Genomic DNA, 22,398 nt, shown 5'->3' with positions numbered 1-22,398 from the left:
GGAACAGATTTGTGGCATGGTGCACAGCAAAGGCTGTGGATCCACTCTCTGCCCCCCTTTCTAAGGTTCTCCTCTTCCTTCTTTCTCTTGCCCAGCAGGGCTCTGCTCTGGGCACTATCAAGGGCTACCTTTCTGCCCTTTCCGCCTTCTTAAGGCTACCTGATCAGCCTTCTTTGTTCAAGTCCCCGGTTGTTAATAGGTTCTTAAAGGGCATCACTCATATGTTTTCCCCTGTTCTTTTCTGATGCCCCAGTGGGACTTGAACCTGGTTCTGACTTAACTGATGTGTGCTCCTTTTGAGCCGCTTCATAACTGTCCTCTCCGTCTTCTGACTCTTAAGACTGCTTTCCTGGTTGTCATCACCTCTGCCAGGAGAGTGAGTGAGCTCCAGGCTCTATCCTCTAAACCTCCTTTCCTTTCCGTCCATCCGGACAAGGTTGTATTGCGGACAAAACACTCTTTCCTGCCCAAGGTAGTCACAGCCTTCCACATCGGGCAGTCCATCACTTTGCCCACCTTATTTCCACCTCCGCATACCTCGAAAGAGGAAGAGCAGCTTCACCACCTGGACCCACAACGTGCGCTCTCATTCTATCTGGATCGCACTCGCCAGTTCCGGGTGGATGACCAACTTTTTGTTGGTTACGTGGGCGCTAAGAAGGGACCAGCGGTGCACAAACGGACCACCTCTCGATGGGTCGTGTTGTGTATCAAGGCATGCTACTCTTTGGCTAAGAAGGAGCCTCCTGTTGGGCTGAGGGCCCATTCCACTCGGGCTACGGCGCTACTGCTGCCCTGGGCCGGGGAGTCCCCTTGCAGGACATCTGTCAGGCAGCTATGTGGGCCTCGCTGCACATGTTCGCAAGACACTACTGCCTGGACAGCCAAGTCCGGAGGGATGGCTTCTTTGGCCGTTCCGTCCTCCAGGACTTTCTGGTGTGATTATTGGTTCGCAGACCCACCACCGGGGTTGGTATTGCTCGGGTATCTATTCTAAGGTAAGGAATCTAATACTAACCTGTTTCTTTCAGATGCACAAGTTACTTACCTTCGGTAACGATATATCTGTAAGAAACAGTAGTTAGTATTAGATTTCTTACCGCCCCACCCATCCTCCCCGTTCTGCGAACCGATATCTAGGGTTAAGGTTATCCCCTTTCAGGGCCCTAGTTTCATGGCACCAGTGTTGGTTTTTATCATGGCTCTGCATTTCTGGCGCGGAAACGCTGTGTATAAGAACTGACGTCAGCGCGCGAGGGCGGTGTCAAAGTACTCCGGCGACGTCATCCCAGCGGCAACGACGAAGACGACGGACACGGAGCTGCAGACGACGCCTACCGATGCACAAGGGTACTGCTACGCAAAAAGTTCCGGATCCAGTCTGACACCTAGTGGATATTCTAAGGTAAGGAATCTAATACTAACTACTGTTTCTTACAGATATATTGTTACCGAAGGTAAGTAACTTGTGCCTCTCACACCAAACTTACTACTTTACTCTGCTTATGGTTTCAGTGCCCACCATATTCCTGAGCAAGAAGCCTAAAGAGAAGGATGTGGACTCGCGGAGTCAGGTCATTGAGGGGATAAGCCGTCTCATTTGCTCCGCCAAACAGCAGCAAACTATGCTAAAAGGTAAGATGTGGAAGAGGGAAGCAGTGCAAAAGAGAATATTATGAATGGTTGTGAATGGCGTGTTAGAACGCAAGTAAAGTTTCTAGTACCAGAATTGTGATGTAAGGAGGCAAAAGATTGGAGAATTGGGAGAGTTAAGTCCAAAAGTCACTAGGCTTTTAAAAGCCAAGAGTACAGAAAGGGGTCCTGGGATCAAGGGAGTGAGAAATGAATGCTGGGATCCACAGCGCTTTTGAAGACATATTAAGTTTGGGTTGTCAAGAATGAAGAAAGAAGTTCAGGAATTTGGAGTGTTCACAACAATGAAGTTACGAGTGTGGCTTGCCATGCAAGATGGCGGCTACTCTTTAGACTCGCTATGCCGGGCGAGCGAATATCTAGAACGGTGCACCCAACCCAGAAGGAGCCTGCAGATAGAGTGGGAGCTGGTGACCTCAGCCAAAGCATGGCTGCTTTGCACTCTCTGCCCAGTGGCCTCTGGCACTGTATTGGACACAAGGACTGCTGACTTCGCTGCTGACGATGGGCTCTTTGTAGACCTCTCCCCTCCCAACACACAGCAAATAAAGATGGACCAGAGATTACACCAAGCAGACGACAGTGGCTGTGAAGGCTTGTGTAAGGAGACAATGGCATGAATAGAGTCAAAACAACTCCCCACCCCCCACCCAGGTGGACACGTGATGTTTCATATCTAGAATTGACTCCCTAAAGGCCTCAATCACAGACTTCAAGTGGTGCAAAATCAGGCAACAATAATCATCTTCCAACATCCAAGACACTGCCACATTGAGCACCTGACGAAAAATCTACTCTGGCTACCGGTGACTCAATGGACCATATTCAAAACAGGATGGATCAACTTTAAATCACTCTACAACAAAAGCCCAAAATATATATCTGAAAGAATCCAGAGCTACACCCTAAGACGCAATCTCAAGTTAGCCCAAATGAACCAGCTAATGGTATCAAGATTCAAACGCAAGAGGTTGGGAGGAACCAGATTCTCAGTACTGGGTCCCCAGGTCTGGAACGCAATCCCAACCACAATCAGACAAGCAGAAAACGATATGTGCTTTAGGAGCATGCTCAAATCTTGGCTATTCTCCCAAGCTTACAGTTACTTCCTGGATAAATGGTGGCCGCTTATTTCAGCGCCAAGAAACCTGTCGGAGAACGTGCACTTTATAAAATGGATATAACATAACATAACATAACAGAATGACTGCGGGGCTCCTCAACGTAGGGAGAACCACTGGGAACCTCATCCCCTGAATTGCAACAGGCGAAGAGGGCCCAGAGCTCACCTTTATTAATTGACAGCGACCACAGAAAGTAATTGGCAGCACTGGGGCCGGGACCTTGGCCAGGAGCCCCACAAGGGAGAGGGAGGTCCAACTCCGCACCCATGCCTAGCTGTTGTCATACTGATCTGGGCACAAGGACCGTGAAGTACCACACTTCCCTGGGAGCCACCAGAGGCTTTTCCTCCCCCTCCAAAACAGGGCAGGCAAAGCGGGCCCAGAAACTACCCCAGGCTTGTGAGGGTGGCCGCCAAGTTTTGCCCATAATAGGCGGTGAATTCACCTAATTGCCAGGAGGCTGCGATGCCAGGACCCGAGGCAGCAGAGGACTGATGCAACAACGCCCTAGTGAAAAGGAGCTGCCCCCCTAGACTGACCCCCCCCCCCCACCTGACACCCCCCCCGCTACCTGACACCACCCTCCAGCCCATGGGATTGGACATGCAACAGACATGCCGTGGGATGCCGCAGGAGCAACCATAACCGGCCATAACACACCATTCCAAGCTCAACTTGAGGGGGTGCCCCCCCACATCCTGCAAAGATGGGGAAATAGTAAACAGTGACAACCACTCAACAGACCAAGATGGATACATATATAACCACTGCATCAAAGCCACCAGAGGAGACAAACTCCCCAGCAGAAGCCGCATCCGCACAGGTCATCCCAGAGGAAATTTTGCAAGATATATGCAAGATGTGCACCACCATGGACACGCAGATAGGGGTGGTGGGACTGTGTAGGAAAGTAGGATCTTCTTTTATGGCTATCCCCAGCATCTTGCATCCTTTCTGGAAACCTCTGGTCTCTTGGATCATTCGCAGCACGGATTTTGGAGGGGCCATAGCACGGAATCGCCCCTTACCATAGTGCTTGATAACATCCGCACTACAGTAGATAAGGGCACGAGTACCCTCCTTATCCTGTTAGATCTCACGGCTGCGTTTGATACCCTGTCTCCCTTGGTGTTAATATCTCGGCTGAGGGAGATAGGGGTGGAGGGGACAGCCCTTAGTTTGTTGGCCTCCTTCCTTGACCAGAGGGAACAGAGAGTGAAGCTGGGGGAGTTCCTATCTCCATCCAAGCCGGTGCAGTATGGGGTCCCACAGGGGTCGGCGTTAAGTCCGACCCTGTTTAACATCTATGTGACCCCACTGGCCAGGCTTATTAGATCGTTAGGGATGGAGGTAGTCTCCTATGCCGATGACACCCAGATCCTGATGTCTCTCGCCCAGTCTGTCAGCTCTTCTGCCTCCAATTTTAGACACTGTATGGAGGCAGTTGCTCAATGGATGATTGACAATTCATTGAGGCTGAATGGCGAGAAGATCGAGATACTAGCGTTCGGCGGGAAAGATGACATTTGGTCTGCGGAATGGTGGCCCTTATCTCTGGGGACTTGCCCTGTACCCACGCTCTTGGCCCGAAACCTTGGGGTCATGATTGACCCGGTCCTTGCGATGGGTCAACAAGTGAATAGGACAATCTCCACTTGTTGGGGCATTATCAAGATCCTGCGGAAGATCAAGCACTATCTGTCCCTGCAAGCTCGGAAGCAAATTGTGGTTGCACTAATAGCCTCTCGGCTTGATTACTGCAATGCCTTATATGCAGGAATAAATAAGTGTCTACTACAGCGACTACAAACTGTGCAGAACGCCGCGGCTACGTTTGTGCTGGACATGCCTAGGAGGTCATCAGCCACTGTCGCTAGGAAATCCTTGCACTGGCTTCCGATTGAAGCCAGGATCTTTTTTAAGGTTCTCTGTCTCTGGTTTATGGGGCCTTGACCAGAAAAGAGATGGGAGGAATAAAAGCTCTGTTGGTTCCATATGCTCCTTCTAGAAACCTCCGTTCTTCCAAGAAGCTTTTTCTATCAGTCCCCGAGTCCGAAGAGCTAAGTGGGGAGGCAGGGCTTTTTCCAGCCTTGCTCCTAGATGGTGGAATACTCTACCCTGTGAAATTAGGTCCCTGCCATTGATGCAAGCTTTTAGAAAGGCCCTGAAGACATGGCTTTTTGCCAAAGCTTACCCTTGGTTTTTGGGATCTGCCTTTTATGATTCTTTTTGATAGGCGCCTTGATGCCTCCGGGCAAAGTTGCGCTATATAAGTTTTTATTCATTTCATTTCTTTTCATTTCTTTTCATTGCCTGGTGTTGTAATGGTTTCTGACTAGTCTGACTGGGATCCTGCTAACCAGGACCCCAGTATCTGCTTCCTCCCTAAATTGGACATGGTAAGTACTTAGTCACACTCCAGATTGCCTGCTATTGTACCCAGATAAGTCCCTAGTATATGGTTCTAAGGTACCCACTGCATAGGTACACCAGGGGTCTCCCATGGGCTGAAGCATGTATTATGCCACCCATGACAACCCACTCAAATTGTGACTACAGGCCTGCCATTGCAAGATGGTACAAGCACCACTTACGACCAATATAAGTTTCCTTATATTTGAGGTCACTTGACTTAAAATCTATAAGTCACCGATAAGGCAGGCCTTTCTATCCTGAAGGCAGGGTGCTCGGTTCTAAGTGTGAGTGTTAGACCTGTCAGCCCTAGGGTGGTCTTTCCCTGTGATTTTTTTGTCCTTGCCTCATTTTTCCCACCTACTTTTTGTTGGCTTTAGGACTCTGGGCACCATCCCATTTCTAATCAATGCCAGGGTGCAGGTGCTCTCTTCCCCCAACATGGCTGCCACTGACCCCTGCTACTGCAGCGTGGTCTGTATAGGCGCACTCTAGTAGCCAGGAGCTGGCTGGAACTCTTAAACAATGTTGCCATACCAGCCTGCCCATAGCTAGAATAAGGGAAGCTCCTGGAACCTTCCAGATTAGGGGAGGCACCAACTGCCACTGCCAACTGACACTATATAAGTAAAGGGAAGGAAACTTTCTAGTCAGTTGGGGCATCACTGACCTGGGGAACCCACGCAGGAGTTTTAGGCGGGAGGGCCTAGTGAGGAACCTTATGCTACTGGGAGTGACAGGATTTAGGTCCTGCCTCTTAAGCTGGGTGAGGTGTCCTAAGCTAGCCCCCTGATCTGGCCCAGTGGTAGGGAACCCCAGGGTCCATCTGCAGTGACTGAGGAAAAACTCATCAAGCCTTCAACTCAGAACCCCCCCCCCTCTCAGCAACTACAAGTAACCAGCAACTAAGGGCGCAGAACCATCCAAGCGCCAAGAAGTCTACTTTCCTGTGACCAGAGATCGCTGGGGGATCGACCAGGTACTGGACTTGTGCGGCCCTGCGCAACCCCTGCCTGCATTGGGGTCTAACCGCCCCACCTGTCTCCCCCCTGACTGACTCTCTGCCCTCCGTTCCCCCTGCATTGCTCGCTGTCTCACTTGAAAAGCGCTATAAATGGTCCCCTCCTCAAGCCCTATGGCCAGAGACTGCCTGTTCATTGGAAACTATTGAAATGGCCTTCCTTGCCCTGCCGCGCCTAGCGCCTGTGAAACATCTCCCAAGCGCTATACCTTGCGCTCCTCTGAGGTGCCTGAGGGAATCCTGTGACGAGCGCGGCATTGGCGCCGCTCCTTCGATGCCCGGGGCGCTTCCTGCCGCCAGCGCTGCTGCCTGCCCTTGCGCCGGGTCTCGCGGCCCCAGCGGAGCCCACTCCGTCACTTGCTTCCCCCCTCGGCGGCCCCCGTGTGCCAGGAGAGGGCCGCCGCATCGCGTGGACCAGGCCGCGTAGGCCTGAAGGCAAGCTGTTCCCTCTCACGTGACGGGGAGCGCGACCGCGTCACCGGCCACGCCCCCGCCAGAGCCGCGCAGCTATTGGAGGCTGCAAACGAGCCCCTCATCAGCTCCGGCATCCGGAGAAGAGCTGGATTGGCCGCGGAGGGGTGGTGGAGAAGCCCCGGTGCCCCCTTCGCTCTGCCCCGCATTGTGTCACCTGGCCCCGGGCCGGTGCTGTGTGACAGTCCCTGCACTGCGCCGGGCAGCGTGCGAGCCCGGTTGGAAGAAAGCTCCTCCCTCCACTTCAAGCCACCGCAAGGGCCCCTTAGGGCTGAAGAAGTGAGGTAACCCCCTGGGGAGGAGGGCGGTAGGCCGGGAGAGGCCCGAGGTCGCCCCTCCCCCGGGGTTAACTGAGACTGGGCCCTGTTGGCCCCTTCTAATGTGCCTTAAGAGTTTGGAGGTTGGAGGATTAAACACTGTCCCTAGTGCACCATATTTACAAGCCTGAAATGTTCCTAGTGCACCATATTTACAAGCCTGAAATGTTCATAGTGCATCATATTTACAAGCCTGAAATGTTCATAGTGCACCATATTTACAAGCCTGAAATGAGAGGGAGCTTCACTTCACTGAATTTTCTTGCAGAGGTGGGCTTCCATAGTATTCTGATGATCTGATCTAGGTCGCAAGCCGACCGGTATTCACAAGAAGAAAGGCTTGTCACAAATGACTAAAGGTTGTGTTTTTTGGAGTTCCTTGTTAGACTGATAAGTACTTGCCAATATGTTGTTTTACCTTTAAGGAAAAGTGTCCATGAGAGGTTTGATGTGTTACTTAAACGCATTACTATAGTCGCTTCTTGTAGGATCCTCCAGGTTAATACAAATACCCCTTTGCCTGTCAGAGAGTCTGATGCGACAGGCGGGGTTAGTTAGTGTTTCACTGCTAGATGAGCGGGTTATTGTTTTAATGAAATGTTCACCCATTCCTAGGAAATGCAACCTGAACGTGATTCATGAAATGTCTTAATGAAATGCTTACCTGAAATGCCAATGAATTAATAATGCATCGCTCTATTTGAAAGCCTATATAAAAGATCTTGATTTTTCAAATACAACTACTGGTGTGGTCTCCATTATTGCGCCACTGTGTGTTTCATTGGATGAGTGTGTTAAGTATCTGCTTTACACGCAAGCCCCTGGCTGCCTTCCTGCTCGAGCCATGCTACCCCCTTGAGAGCTGGTGCCCCCAGTTCTTACAGTGAGGATACCCCTGCATGAGCGAGGCACCCCTACAACCTTCGGAGTCCGTTCTCCCAGGTTGTAACTGCATCAGCCATTACGATATAAACAGTGGTCATGCGTCATTACGCGATGAACATCTCTAAACTGGCTGTAACAAACCCTGTCATGTTTGGTATTAAACATGTCAGAATCATACCTCCACACCATAAACGGTGGGTGAGGTATGATTCCATGCACTGTAAAGCTCCTCAGGAAGGCTCTCAGTGCTCCCGGTACCAGTCTTCCAGAACTTGATAGCAAGCTATGGCTGCTGCCGACCAGTGACGTGTTTCTGCCATCCTGCTGCTGAGCCAAGCTAGAGCAAGGGGAAGGTAGAACAATAGATATTCTGTCACAGGGTTTGTTGTATTGGGGCAGGTTGGGGATGCTTGCCAGCGCCACTGAGACTGCTTTAAGGGCACATATTGTGCCCTCATTGCATACTCCAGTTCAAACCAGTTCAGGGAGCTGTTGGCTCCTGCTCTGATGCAAAACTGGACAAAGGACATGGGAGTATCCTCCCCACTGTCCAGCCCCTCCTTTGGGCGGAACCCCTGAATCAATCCAACCCTTTCCTAAGGGTACTTAAAGGTCACTTCAACTTGGATCCTCTGGACTTCGGTGGACTTTGCTTTTGGAACCAAGACTGCACCAGGTAAGATTCCTGCTGCTCCTGGCCTCTCTGTCCTGCTGGTCTTCTGCATCGTCTGGGTCTTCACCAGGCCAGTGGACATCCAAAGACACCTGGACGACTGACTGCCATCAAACCTATAACCATATTAAATTATAAAACTATAGAGAGGAAGGGCAATATGTATTTTCAAAGTAACTTCTTAAAAATAGGACATGAATTAATTCAACAATCAAACAAGGGTGGTCAGGAGTCATTCCATAAAGCAATTTGCAAAAGAATAAAATGTCAAAGTTTAGGAACTTTTCAGCTTCTTTATTCACATAACTTGCCAATTCTCCAAACTGTATTCTGTGACAAAAAGACCCAGACAACGTGTTTCATCCCTAGCCTGGGACTTAATCAGGGCCTATGGTCGTAATCTCATTAGTCGACAGTCACTTCACGTCATCATGTGTCAATGCTTATTAGAACTCTTCACAAGTCAATTCATTCAATATGGCCACCACTGCCTTACGGAATGACTCCTGAATACTGTGTTGGATTGTTCTCTCTATAGTTGTGTATATTGATAGTTTAACCTGCAGACTTCCTGTTCCAACCGGTTTCTCTCCTCGTCCCTCCAAGCTTGCAGGAATTCTTGTGTATATATTAAACCCCTTCTTTAGAAAGCCTTTGTCTCTGCATAGAGCAAGAACCCCCATTCCGCTGCCTTGTCCTGAAATCAGCTGGTCTCCCTGAGTGTTTGCCCTGAACTAGTTAGATCCCAGACAATTTTTGCCTTTGAGAAGATAGAAATTGTGACAGCCAAGTGCTTCTGTTTTTTTCAACTAAACTTTTTGACACCTTCCTTTCTCTGCTTCACCATCCGTGTCCCTATTAACATCAGCGCCACCTAGGATGGTAGGTCCTACAGAAGATCCTCTCCTGGTACCACTTGCAACCTTTCACCTTCTGCTAAGATCAGTGATGATTCCTAGGGGGACCTCTGTATCTCCATCAGGAAGACGCCTCTGGTTCCAGACTGGACCCCTGGATTGTCACACCTCTCCTCTTTCCTAGAAGGCATATTAGAAGGAGCTCTCCAACTATCTCTACTTACAAACAATATTTGCTGCACTTACCCTACAGTCTTACACTTCTTGCCAACAGGGGAGTCAATAATAAATGACACTACCATCTATGATGTGCTTTTAAGGTGAGGGGCAAAACGCAATATACAGGTTTTGATCCCTCAGTCCTCTCCTGCCTTTGGTCCCTGGCTTTGCGACCCACACATTTTTTTTGTTTTTTAAAGTTTTTAAAGACCTTTATTGAAATTTGCACATCAAGTTACTAAGTATATAATCAAAGGTTCGGCAAATGACAAGAAAAGGGAGAAAAACCACATTTGTTACATATATCGTAAAAGGCACTTGTATATTAGTGGCAGACAGCTGAGTCTAGGTGGGGATGATAGGAGATGGAGCGGGAAAGGGCAGGAAGGAACGCTTGATATAGACAGGGTATCGTTGGGGGAGGCTGCAGATTATCAGCAGAGGGGTGTGGCATTCCTCTTCGGACCAGCATTGCCGGCCACCGCAGGCGGTGAGCCGGCAGGGAGCGCGGGAGAGACCGCAGAGGGAGAGTCACTCCGGTGGAGGAGGTACGAGACAAGAGGACTCCAGATATCATGAGGCCGGCCAGCTGCCGGCATCAATTCCTAAAACTTCGGACAAGAGCGCCTGGCAACACTCAGCATCTGCAAGCCAAGCAATAACCCTGGGTGCGGGCTTCCGACCACAATGCATGGCGACTCTGCTACGTGCTAGAACAAGCAGCATATCGGTGAGCCGACGGGAAGCGTCGACTCAATGTTTCACAAAGCCTAAAAGGCAGAGCAATGGGTCAGTCAAGACCATCGTGGATGTGATCTCAGTAATGGTGGTGCACACATCGTGCCAATATGCAGAAACCTTGGGGCACAACCAGGCAAGATGGGAAAAGTCTGCAGCGGGAGCCGAGCACCGGAGACATCTATCACTGGGAGCGAGGTCCGTTCAAGACAGCGGAGTGGGGGAGCGGTACATTCTGTGCAAATACTTAAAATGTATGAGACGCAGGCGGTAGTTAGGAGTCAGACATTTGGTCTGCTTACAACAGTACTTCCAGTCCTCCTGAGAAAGATCAATACCTAGATCCTCGCTCCAGGCAACGCAGGCACGTTTAGCAGATATTGATGACGTCGCCAATGTGGTGGCATAAAGTCTGGAGACGAGTTTAAGAGGGGAAGCGGAAGTGCATGCCAAGTCGAGGGCAGCCATTAAAGGAGGGGGCTGAGGGAAAGTGGAGTGCAGCTCCCGGCAGGACGCCCTGAGATGATAATAGAGCAACGTATCAATTGGGCCGGACTCCGCTGGAAGAAAAAAAATTGCCATCAGGGTAGAGGTCCAACAGTGTGACCAGCCCCAGGCCCGTCGCACGGTTAACCATCCCAGCTGTGTGCAGTGAGAGAAATGCCGGGTTGCATGCAACGGGCATGGTATTAGCGGAGAGTAGGCTGGAGCCAGAGTATTTCCGAAGACCGTCCCAGGCCCAGCGTAGGTTCTCCACAGTGTCGACCTCTCCGCCCGGTGGTTTACCGGGGACAAAAATGGCAGTCTGGTGGGGCGAGGAGGCCGCTAAGTTGGCCTTAACAGGCATGATTTCCTGAAATGGCGTTGGGTGTAGCCAGAAGTTAAGGAAACTAGCCTGGGCATTGAGGGCGTATCATTTGAAGTCTGGGGCGCTCATCCCACCTCATGTAAGGGGGAGCGTGAGAATATCATATGCAATTCTAGGTTGATGCACAGCCTAGAGAAGAGAAATGATAAGGGAGCGGAGCGTGCGAAAGAAATGAGCCGTAAGAGGAATGGGAACATTCGGGAACAAGTATAACAATTTCGGAAGCACGACCATCTTGACAATGGCAGTGGTAAACGTCGCCAGAAAGGAATCTTGGTCTCCAACCAGTCAACTGCGCGGCCGAAATTCGCCTTCCAAAGTTCGTCCATGCTCCTGCTGAGCCAGACACCCTGATATCTGGTGGGCCCAGATGCCCACATGAACGGGTAGTCCAGAGTGAAGGGGACAGTGGCATCCATTAGTGGGAAGAGAATAGATTTACTCCAATTAACCTGGATGCCGGATAGACGCCCAAAGCGCACCACCTCGCGGACCATGGGGCCGAGATTCTCTTGGGGGTGGCGGACATAAAGTATAACATTGTCCGCATACAAGGAGATGACCAGGGCTCGGGCCGCAAAGCCAAGGCCCCTCTGGGTGTGATGCTGCCGAACCCTAGCGGCGAGGGGCTCCATAGCCACAGCGAAAAGTATGGGCGACAGCGAACACCCCTGCCTAGTGCCCCTAGAGACAAGGATGGGCTCAGAGATCTGACCATTGATCCGGAGGCGAGCAGTGGGGAGGGAGTAGAGGAGATGGATCTTGCTCAGAAAAACCGGGCTAAAGCCAAGGCAGGGGAGAAGATAAAAAAAGGAAGGGCCACTCGAGAGTATCAAAGGCCTTAGTGGCGTCCAAAAGGGCAGCCACGGCCGGAAAAGCGGGGTTGATCTGTTGAAGTACTGCAAATATAGTTCAGAGGTTATGTGAGGTGGCGCCCTCTGGAATGAAACCGAATTGGTCTGGACGCCCTATCATGGGCATGAGAGGCAGAAGGCGAGAAGCCAAAAGCTTGGCCAAAATCTTATTATCGGTATTGATGAGGGATAGAGTGCAATAAGAATCAAGAAGCTCGGGGGACTTGTCTGGTTTCAGGATTCAGGAGTAGCGTAGCAAGGCCTCCCGGAGCGATGGAGAGAAGTGGCCGGACTCGAGGGAGTCATTATACATAGTGGTAAGATGCTGAATGGGGAGGGGTGCAAAGGCCTTGTAGAAGGATGCTGGCAGACCGTCGGAACCCGGTGCTTTATCTCCAGGTAAACTGTTGATGGCCGCCAAAATCTCCTCCTTGAAAAAGGGCTTTGCCACACATAAATGATGAGTTGAAGAACAGATCTTCTGATCAGAATTTGGTACAGTTGTAACAAGAACCTAAACAGGACCCAGTCATAGTCTTGGCGGTCCTTAAGAAACATACATGAGGGTGACAGAGACCTCAGTGCTGCCTGACAGGGAGAGCAACCATATTGACGCATCACTCTGTGATGTTTGTGGATCTGCTGCAGCTGTATACAAGACAGCTAGCACCACAGCCCAAACAGGGTGATTTGACAGAGTTATACAGAATGTCTGGCTACTTTCGCAGAGCAGCTCCCATTTAATGTAAGTGTTGCAAGAGGGGTCCAGTCAAGTGAACAGCACTTCCATTGGTTCTGTGATCCTGTTGATCACCGAATTTCACCACAGCATTCAGACAGGCTTCATGGTTGCGATTGACATATTTGAAACTGACACTCAATTAAAAATTATGATCCTTCCATTCACATAATTAGTCCCCTTCCGTTCTCATATGGATGATAAGATGCAAAGGATGAAAAATGAGACTGAACCCTTAAAAGTGGCACTTCTCATGGATATATCTGCCTGAGGATTCCTCGCCTTTTGAATTTCCCCAAGCGCAGCATTCTACAGAATTTCCAGTTTTACTTGGTTGTGACACGGAAAAGAAGTGGATGGAACTCACAACAGCACGCCAACAAGGTTTTCTTATGGCTCCTATGACGCCATGTGGAGTCGTTCCATTGTGACATCCTCATGAGAGAGCTAAGGAGAAAAGTTTCTGTGGAATGCTGTGCATGGGGTTATTCAAAAGGTGAGGAATTCCCAGGCAGATACTGTATCCGCCAGAAAAAGCATTACTGAACGTAAGTAACTTGGTCGTTTAGAAAATAAGTTCTTCAAATCTTAGTATAGGCGCTGGAACTGTGTCTTCACAAGAGGCAGTGGGTTCAGTCTCCTCTGTGGCCCTGTCAGTCGCAACCAGAAGGACATCAGCAACCTCCATACCACAAATGATTTGGCAGTGGCAACAGTCGACTGCAATACTGGAGACAGACTCCCTTCCCCCACCCTTTCGGAGGCTCTATTCTCCTTCGAAGTAATGACTTCATTGGGAGAAAGTATTTCCAGTTGTTTTGGAGAGTGGCAGAACATAACAACCAATTGATGTGTCCTGCAAGTGATATGATATAAAATGGCTACACTCTTAAATGCATGTGCCCATTTCCATTAACCCTTCTAAAGCCTGCACCAAAAGCTCAACTCTAGTTACTTCCAATTGAAGTTTCATCTCTAATGCAAAAGCGTGCAATAGAAGGCTATTCCTCCTTTTCAAAGACAAAAACGCATCTATTTGAAAAAATGTTTGGTCCACAGAAGGGCCCCAAGCAAGAATAGTGACCGACTCTACATCTGAGACAAGCTAATAAATGGATCCCTTTATCAGTACACAGATCTTACCTTCGGTCTGAAATCTGCACCGCAGACATTTTAGAAGTGTGTGTCTTTGGTATGGCTCATCAACGCTAACAAAGGCTGTGCATGTATTCATACCTCAACAACTGGTTGATCAATGCTTACACTGCAGAAATCCTCCTCCAGCTTTTTTTACATCAGCTAGGCCTTCGCATCAACTACCAAACATCAATTCTGACACTTGTACAAATAATAGACTATAAGCACTATTGAACACAGAGAAGAGGATTCTTTTGTGAAGGGAGACTCTAGCATTTAAAAAAAAAATGGCATGACCGCTTATCAGATTTTACCCCTTCTGGTGTCAGTGACTTCTTCCATCTTCCTATTACCCAATGAACAACTTCACAAGATGCCTTCAACAATATTTAGAAGATAAGTGACCTCAGTGGGATAAAAACTGTGAGAACAAGTTAACTCTCCCTGTGAAGCAAGACAGCCAGCCTTCTACAAGGGATTTCTTTCCATCGTGACTGTTGTCATAAATGAGTCTCTGATGGGTTGGGAAGCCCATCTGCAGCATCTGACAGTGCAGGGGTCTTGAAAGCAACAACTCCTGCACATCAGCATTTTCTGAATTAAAGGTAGTCTATCTTCCTCTGAAGACCTTTCTGCTTTCCTTAACAAAGAGCAAATGCCTGACCCAAGGAGATAACACAACCAAAATACACTACCTTTCTAACAAGGTAGCACCAGATCCAGAGTTCTATCACTGGAAGTGTAAGTGATTTAGCACTGGCTTCTGGCAAGGAATTTATCCATTCAGGATGTGCATCTCCTGGGCCTTCAAAACTGTAAGACAGACCTTGTGAGCTGATACTTCATTGAAAAATACAAACCGATTCTTGACAAGGAAGTCTTTGAAAACATCTTCCAAGACTGGACATTCCCTCAGATAGGTCTGCTCAATACTGGCCAAAAGGCAAAATGCTTAAACTTCAGCTCTGGAGTCTGTGAACCAGATTTGATGGGCAGTGCCCTTTTGATGAACTGGTCCAACAAATGTATTTGCGCCTTTCTGCCTATCCCACTGATCCTGTGAGCTTTAATGAAGATGACATGCTGCCGCCTGACTAAGATACTCATTGCCCCAGATGCAGCGACGGCTCCTCTGCTAAGGCGGAGTAATGACGCCCCACTGCTCTCTGAGCAGTGGAAAAAGGAAAAATAACATGATATTAACACTAGGTTATTATCATTTTATTTTTCCGTAGAGAGGCAGGTTTATGGGGCATGGGGCTGGCATCAAATCCAACAGGGGAGGAGTGGTTGCGGTACTTACGTGTGCATGACTGTTTGGCCGGCCGTCTTGGGCTGGCGAAACAGTCTTGCGCACTGTGCATGTTCTGCACCAGCTGTATTGTCATGGTGTCAGCAGCAGCAATCAAATAATGGATGGAATGCTGACAATGCAAACATTCTCCCCAGTCAAAAGATCTGGGTTAAATCCATTGTTCTTTTGCCCACTTCGCCACCCCAGTTTGGACCCAGCCATATGCAAATCAGTCTTGACCCTGTGTCTCATGGGAACAGATTGCTTGAAAAGAAGGGAGCGACACCACTGGCCAAGAGGAGGGGTACCACAGGCAAATAAAAAATGCGAGATTCTCTTGGGAGGATCAGAACATTCACAATAACTCCTAGTATTCTTTCATATCTCTTACACAACACAGTTCACCAGCTATACACACTCAATCAAAATACCCCATGGCCAATTATAGTACACGTAATGCGACAAGGAAATGCATTAAAAAAGTTTTTATTAAAAAGATTTCTTTTACCAAGTTCTCTTAGTATCTATTTGATGGTCCACTGTTTCACAATACATTGATTTGATTTGATTTTTAGATTTATAGAGCGCAGCGATTGCCCGGAGGCATCTTGGCGCTAGGGACTCAGACTTGTGTGAAGCTAGCATGTGAATGAGCAATAGAGGTCGGATTGAAATAGCCAGGTTTGTACTGCCTTCCTGAATGTTTTCAGATCTGCGCTGTTTTTAATTGCTAATGGAAGAAGATTCCAGGATTTGGCAGATCTTAGCATAAAACTCCTGGCATGGGAAGGGCAGTTACCACTGTTTTTAGAGACTCAGGAGAAATAAAGGCACGAATCTTCTTAATCATTTTGAGGATAGCCCAGAAGCTGGAAGAAAGGCATTGATTTGGCTGTCAAACGTCAGCCTGCAGTCAAAGGCAATCCCAATGTTTTTTGCCTTTGAGACGGGTGTAGGACATTCACCCAGCTCTGAAGGCCACCAATTCAGAGACCAAGCAATGGGTTTGGCACCCAGCAACAATACTTCGGTCTTACTGCCATTAAGTTTAAGACAGTTGGATTGCATCCAAGAGTTAACATGGCGCATGCAATTATTGAAGCGATCGGCAGTTCCCTCCACGTTATTGGTAACTGAGACGACTACCTGCGTGTCATCCGCGTATGAAACTACAGAGAACCCATGTTGTTTTATCAATGCTGCCAAAGGTGTTACGCAAAGTTGAATAGCGTAGGGCTTAAAGAAGAGCCCTGCGGTACTCCACATTGCAGCTTGAAAGTTTGAGAGCTAGATTCGTTAAGTTTGACTCTAAAGGATCTCTCGGTGAGATAGGATGTTAAGAGTCATGGCAGAATCTTGGATACTCATTTCAGACAGTCTGGAGATTAGGATGTTATGATTGACGGTATCGAAGACCGCCGACAGATCTAATAGTATCAGGGCGGCCTTCCCGCCTTCATCCAGTGTCTTACTGAGCTCCTTGCTAGCGGTGATTAAGGCAGTTTCAGTTTCAGTTTCAGTACCAAATTGTGAATGGTCGAGTAGATTATTGGTGGAGATGTAAGCCGAAAGCTGGATGTTCAGGATTTTTTCCAGGATCTTGGAAAAAAACAGGATTCAGGAGATGGGAGGGTAATTATTGGATTCGGCAGGGTCCAGATGGGGTTTTTTCAACAAGGGTAGTACAGAAGCTGTCTTCCATGCAACAGGAAACTGATCCTGAAGTATGATCTCAGAGAATAGCTCATTAACTGTTCGCTGAGGATGTCTGGAAATAGATGGAAGATTTTAGGGGGACACGGATCAGATGGTGCCCCTGATTTAGTACCTAATATAGTTTCGGTAATCTGTTCTCTGGTTGGGGGGGTGAAGGAAAAGCCAGATACATTTGGGGCAGGGTTGTTCCTATTAGGAGGTGAATCGTTGGGGAGATTGGAAAAAGTTCTGTAGACCAGCTCCACTTTGTCCACGAAAGCCTGGCCAAGGGCGTTGCAAAAGTCTAGATTATTGTCAGATTTAATTTTAGACTGCAGTTTTGCTAATTTTCTGACAGTTGCAAAGAGCTCTTTACTCGAGTTTTTAGCAGTCAAGATTTTGAGTAAAATAGTTACTTTTTTCCTTGGTGATCAGGTTTTTGTAGGTGGCTAATGCCTGTGCGTAGAGCTTTTTCAAATCTTTACTATAGTTTTGTCTCCATAGTTTTTCTGTTCTCCTACAGAGCTGTTTTTGTTTCCTTAGTCTATCAGAAAACCATGGCTCTGAAGGTTTATTCCTTCTTGAGGCAGTGGTCTTTAGGGGAGCTATGATGTTGGTTGCATTGGTAATCCAGGAAGTTATATTCTGTACTGCTAAATCGGTTTTGACCTGTAAATTAGGCTTATTTGTTAGTAGAGATGCCTGACGGCGGTCAGCGTCAATATTTGCCCAGGCACAGTAAGTGTGTGTTGCTGCTAGAATGGTTTCTGTCTTTGGCTGTGGTGTGGCCTTGATGCTAAACATAATGGCTCTATGGTCTGACCACACTACTGGTAGGATCTCCCTAATTTTGATGTTGGGGTTGGAGGTGAAAAGGCCGTCCAATGTGTGTCGAGTGATATGGGTGCTCTCTTTAACTATTTGCTCCATCCCTAAGCTTGACATGGTGTCAAAAAGCTCGGCATTCTTGGCATGCAGAATGTTCTCTAAGTGGTGGTTAAAATTGCCTAATATGGTATAGTTTGCATAATTAAAACTGGTTTATAGATAAGGGGTAAGTTTGTCCACCAGAGGTGCCTAAGCTCTCGGTGGGTAGTAGATTAATAGGCCGTTCCAAGAGTTGTTCGGACTGAGTTGTATCATTAAAAACACAATGTTATATACATGTGATAATGAGAGACAAACAAACAAAAGTTCAAAATATTAATCACATCTAATTTCGGTTGTTCCCTATGGAATTCGTTTTATTATTTAAGATGTCGACAGCCCTTATCCTCTATTGGACATAAACAAGTGCCTTGTGTGCAACTATATATTAAAAAAACAAAGGTGTCCGTGCGTTTTGGTGGTGTTTTTCTTGATGTAAACCACCTTCTTCAAGACTAAAACTATAGAACAGTCTCTCTTGTATTAAGACTCAGAAAAGTCCTTGTTAATTCCAGGAATGGATCAGAAACTTTTATCCTTCAATCAATATGGGCGGGGCTCCTTAGGGCTCCAAGCGCAAATTCTACACGGTCTCTAGTTCATGGGCACAACACGCCTCCTTACGTGTTTAAATGATGGAGGTGCAATCGGATGCCCCCTACAACCTTGATCCTATGTAGGAATCAAAGGTTTATTGTGAATATGAGGAACTGAGATGTTGCTAAAAATCCCTGAGCTTGTTTGTTCTGATATATAGGATCCCCAATTTCATCCACTTATGGTGGGACCTTGTTGTGCTATATTTCGTGTGCGGTAACTTCGGCCCTCAATCATCAAATGTTCAAGCTAGCCTGGCTGAAGAAGGGTGACATACCCTAAAACGGGTCCCAGGATGCTTGTTTCCGGTCCAGGAAGGACCTGGCCTGGCAGTTCGTTCTGGACTGTTCCCATGGCTTCTGTATAGCAAAGATTTATTTTATAACAGAACTGGTGTCTCTCCTCTTTTCGTGATACCTTACATTGTATGCTTGATGTTACCAATGGTGGAGTAGTGTGGGCCCACAACAAAAGTCTGTCGGCACCAACTGTTGTCTGTGATTGGTACTGCTGCAAAAAAACTAATTGAATCCTTTCTTGAACCTGGCAAGCTCCCCAAAAGGAAGTTGCGAGAAGATGTGTATCCTTGAGAAAGATGGTCTACTTATGCACGCGTCAAATAAAACTGCTACTGAGCTTTTAGGCAAGGGTTAGGCTGGATAGGCATAAAGTGTAATGAGTAAAGTCATGTGAAAGCTTTTGCTATTTAATTTCATGTGTATTATGAAACAAAGTGGAATATTTTTATTTTAATTGTTCAAGGGATCTTCAGGATACAGTGGGATTATTTTAGATGAGTTTGCTATGATGGAGCACTAAGATTACATGTAATTAACTACCATTCCCGGCTGCAGCATAGTATCTTACATTCACTCAATATACTATTAACCTCCTTTGTGACTTCAAGAATGGCTTTAATCCTCCACCGTCGCAAATTTACTGTATTTGGGGAAACTATTTTACAGGTAAGTAACTGTTTTCACTTTTTCAAGTAAAAGTTGGCATTTTTGGTGTTCTGTGACATATTACTCCCAGCTGGAAAATGTATTTCTACTTTGACATCTTAGCTCTTTTGACACCTGTCTTCTACTTTCAGTTTCCATTGATGGAGTGGAATGGAATGATGTCAAGTTTTTTCAACTGGCAGCACAGTGGCCAACTCACGTGAAACACTTTCCTGTTGGGCTCTTCACCTCTAGCAAGCCTATTTGATGAGGGACTGTGCACAGAATGGTCTTCCTCCTCCATGGTCTTCTGCCTCGTCATGTTTGTTAGTCCTTACTCTGTAATCCTGATACACCGCATCATCATCATCCTGGCCATCTGTGGTCATCTGTCACGTTTCGCACGTCAATGTCCCGTGTCTGCTGTCAATCCATCACTTTCAAGGGAAGGTATTGCATACAGCTGATCCTCACCAAGTGACCAGTTACATTAATCTGACATCAAACTTATGTGAGACTTCGGACCCCGCTGCAGCTTATCACAGTTCAAACTGCATTTTTGATGGCCTTTCTGCCTATGTCTAATCGTTTCTGCTGGAGAAGCAGCCAGATCATTCACAGTCATCACTATCAATGTTCCACTGCCACTCTAAACAGTCATTCCAAGTACTCTGCACTTGAAAGTCGTGTTCTGTAATCATTTCTCATTCTTGATAGCTCTCAAATCATGTACACTTTCTAATCTGTGCAGTTTGCACCATTTTGCTCTTCCACTCAACTTTGCTGACATCCAAGTGCTTGCCTCCCATGGGCAGCTGCCACTTGAATCAGAAACCATGACCTTCCTGGACTGCTGCAACCTGCATCTGAATACTTGCGGTCCAGTGACATCTGTCACTTGCCAGTGAGTGCTCGACATCCAATGTGTGGTGCCACATACAGGAATTTGTGAGCATCTGTGCCCAGATGCCTCTTTAACCAGAGATCATGATTTCTTGGGACCTGCTTCTATCAGTCAATGACCTTCATGGGAAACTTCTCTGCTGCTCAAGTTCTGTCTTTTGACTGGTCCAAACACACCCCTCCCAACCTCTTTTACGGACTTGGCTGTCAAAATGTGCTTCAGTCTTGGTCTCATGAGATTATCCCTTAGCTCGTTCTGCTTATACTAAATTCTTATTGCAGGTGGTGCCATTGAATCCTGGGATGCATTTGAGCAGTTGGCTGGTGATGTTCCTTGTGCAGAACAACTGAGGAAATGAAACACAAATTGAACAACTGTGTATTAATGCTACAAAGTATGCTTGTGTTTCAGTGGTGAGGATCTCTAGGTTGCCCAGCATTCGTCTAGGCTATGTACATTCTTATGTTATGCCCAGAATACAATCAATCACATGTACCCTGTTTGGCTCCTCCAAGGAGATCGTCTGCTTCTGTTGACCAATGAATATGTAATGGGCATCTAGCATAGGCACACAGTCTATCTTATTCTAGCACATGACTTGCATCTGGATACATTCTGGTTCATCCTTACATATGACCAGCATTTCTTCACTGACTGGTTCTGGATCAAAGAAACCTGGGATTGTTGGTGTTTTGCAATCTGATTTTGAGTTTGCCAAGAAAGTGTCTCATGCTATTTCGTCCTTGTTTTTTTATTCCCTCTATCTGCCCGCCCCTCGAGGGAATACATGGTTGCTGGGGTAATCTAGAAGTTCTTGTGCCATAGTTTCTAGAAATTAGGTTGCTAATTTATGGCTGCAGGGTAATTTCATTGGCTTATAGTGTAAGAGTGAGGTAAAACTGCAGTGCATTGTTGCTGAGGTAGAGTTGCAGTGCAAGAATAATGAGGCAAGACTGTAGTATCAGACTGAGGTGATACTGTTGTGTATGGTTGCAGGCACAGTTACATGGATCGTTATGTAGAAACCAAGCCTCCCATTTTGCAAAGTAGCTATGAAAATTCTCTGTGGGGTTTCCCTTTAAGCTTTTGTGTTACTTTGTTCTCTGAGACGGACTCGTGGAATTATTGCGTATTTTATATTATGTGCCGCTTTCTCATGGGACGCCATTGTACAATAATATAAAGTTCTACCTCCTTCTTCTGCCTTGCTAATATATTCTATGCTGGGTGATAGGTTGGTGATTTTATCTTGAAAGGGAGTGGATGGGTGGAGGGGAAAGGACAGGTGCCAAAGATGCCAAATACAGGAAAGAAACTGGTTGTCCCTCCTGAGGAGAGTAGGGATTCAGTTCCTGTCTTGTACAAGCCTGAACAAGCTGGAGGTTGAACATTCCCGTTTCAGTATTTTGTACGTTTAGATATATATATATATATTTGTATATTTTGCTTTAACAGCAGGCCTGTTAAGAGTGTTGACACTTTTTAATCTTTTAGTATTTTGTTGTTTATGCTATATTTTATAAATATTCTTCCTCTTGGAGGAAATCGCTTGATATACTTAGTTTGCTTTGGGGTTTGGTTGTCTCCTTGTTGTGGAAAATGCTAGAGGTGAGTTTAGCTAGAACTGGTTTGCAGTGCAGATAGTTTTGCAGTACAAACTTTTTGATTGACATGAACTGGCACTGCTTTCTGAGATGCCAGCCTTTCTGCGATATGTTTGCATATCCCTGTTTAGTTTTTATTTTACGAACCTGAGTAATGATCTAGATAAACTGTTGTCTAGCACAACTGCCATGATCATTCTGGTTTCCAAACAAGGGCTAATCAGACAACTAGAGTCTTGGGTTAGTCGCTTTTGCGCAGTAAACAGTCACGGATGGAAACAGCTAAGAATCGGCAAAAACAGACATAGACTCACTTTAAGAAGTGTTTCCTGGGCCTACTAGATTATGAAGCACACAGTACCGACTCATTGCTTTGTGCGTGGTAATTAGATATCATTTTCCAACTTTTCAGAATTTTGCTGGTTGAGTTAAAATAATTTAAAAAATTGTGATGTTCAGTTGTGT

At 47.0% G+C, this 22,398-nt stretch overlaps 1 protein-coding gene across 1 annotated transcript in view; it reads left to right on the top strand.

The window, feature by feature from the left end:
- The window catches only part of PACS1 (phosphofurin acidic cluster sorting protein 1), a 1,518,728-nt gene extending 1,497,201 nt beyond the window's left edge, over window positions 1-21,527 (top strand). The window contains exons 23-24 of the mRNA XM_086938495.1: window positions 1,516-1,635; window positions 19,578-21,527. Of these exons, the coding sequence (XP_086794621.1) occupies window positions 1,516-1,635; window positions 19,578-19,693 (236 nt within the window). The 3' untranslated portion in view covers window positions 19,694-21,527. The remainder of the gene's footprint in view (window positions 1-1,515; window positions 1,636-19,577) is intronic.
- Window positions 21,528-22,398: the final 871 nt, after the last annotated feature.

Source organism: Lissotriton vulgaris, chromosome 9 (assembly GCF_964263255.1).
Source record: "Lissotriton vulgaris chromosome 9, aLisVul1.2, whole genome shotgun sequence".
Taxonomy (NCBI): Eukaryota; Metazoa; Chordata; class Amphibia; order Caudata; family Salamandridae; genus Lissotriton; species Lissotriton vulgaris.
The sequence above is the reverse complement of the archived record's forward strand: the minus strand, read 5'-3'. Positions and strand labels throughout refer to the sequence as shown.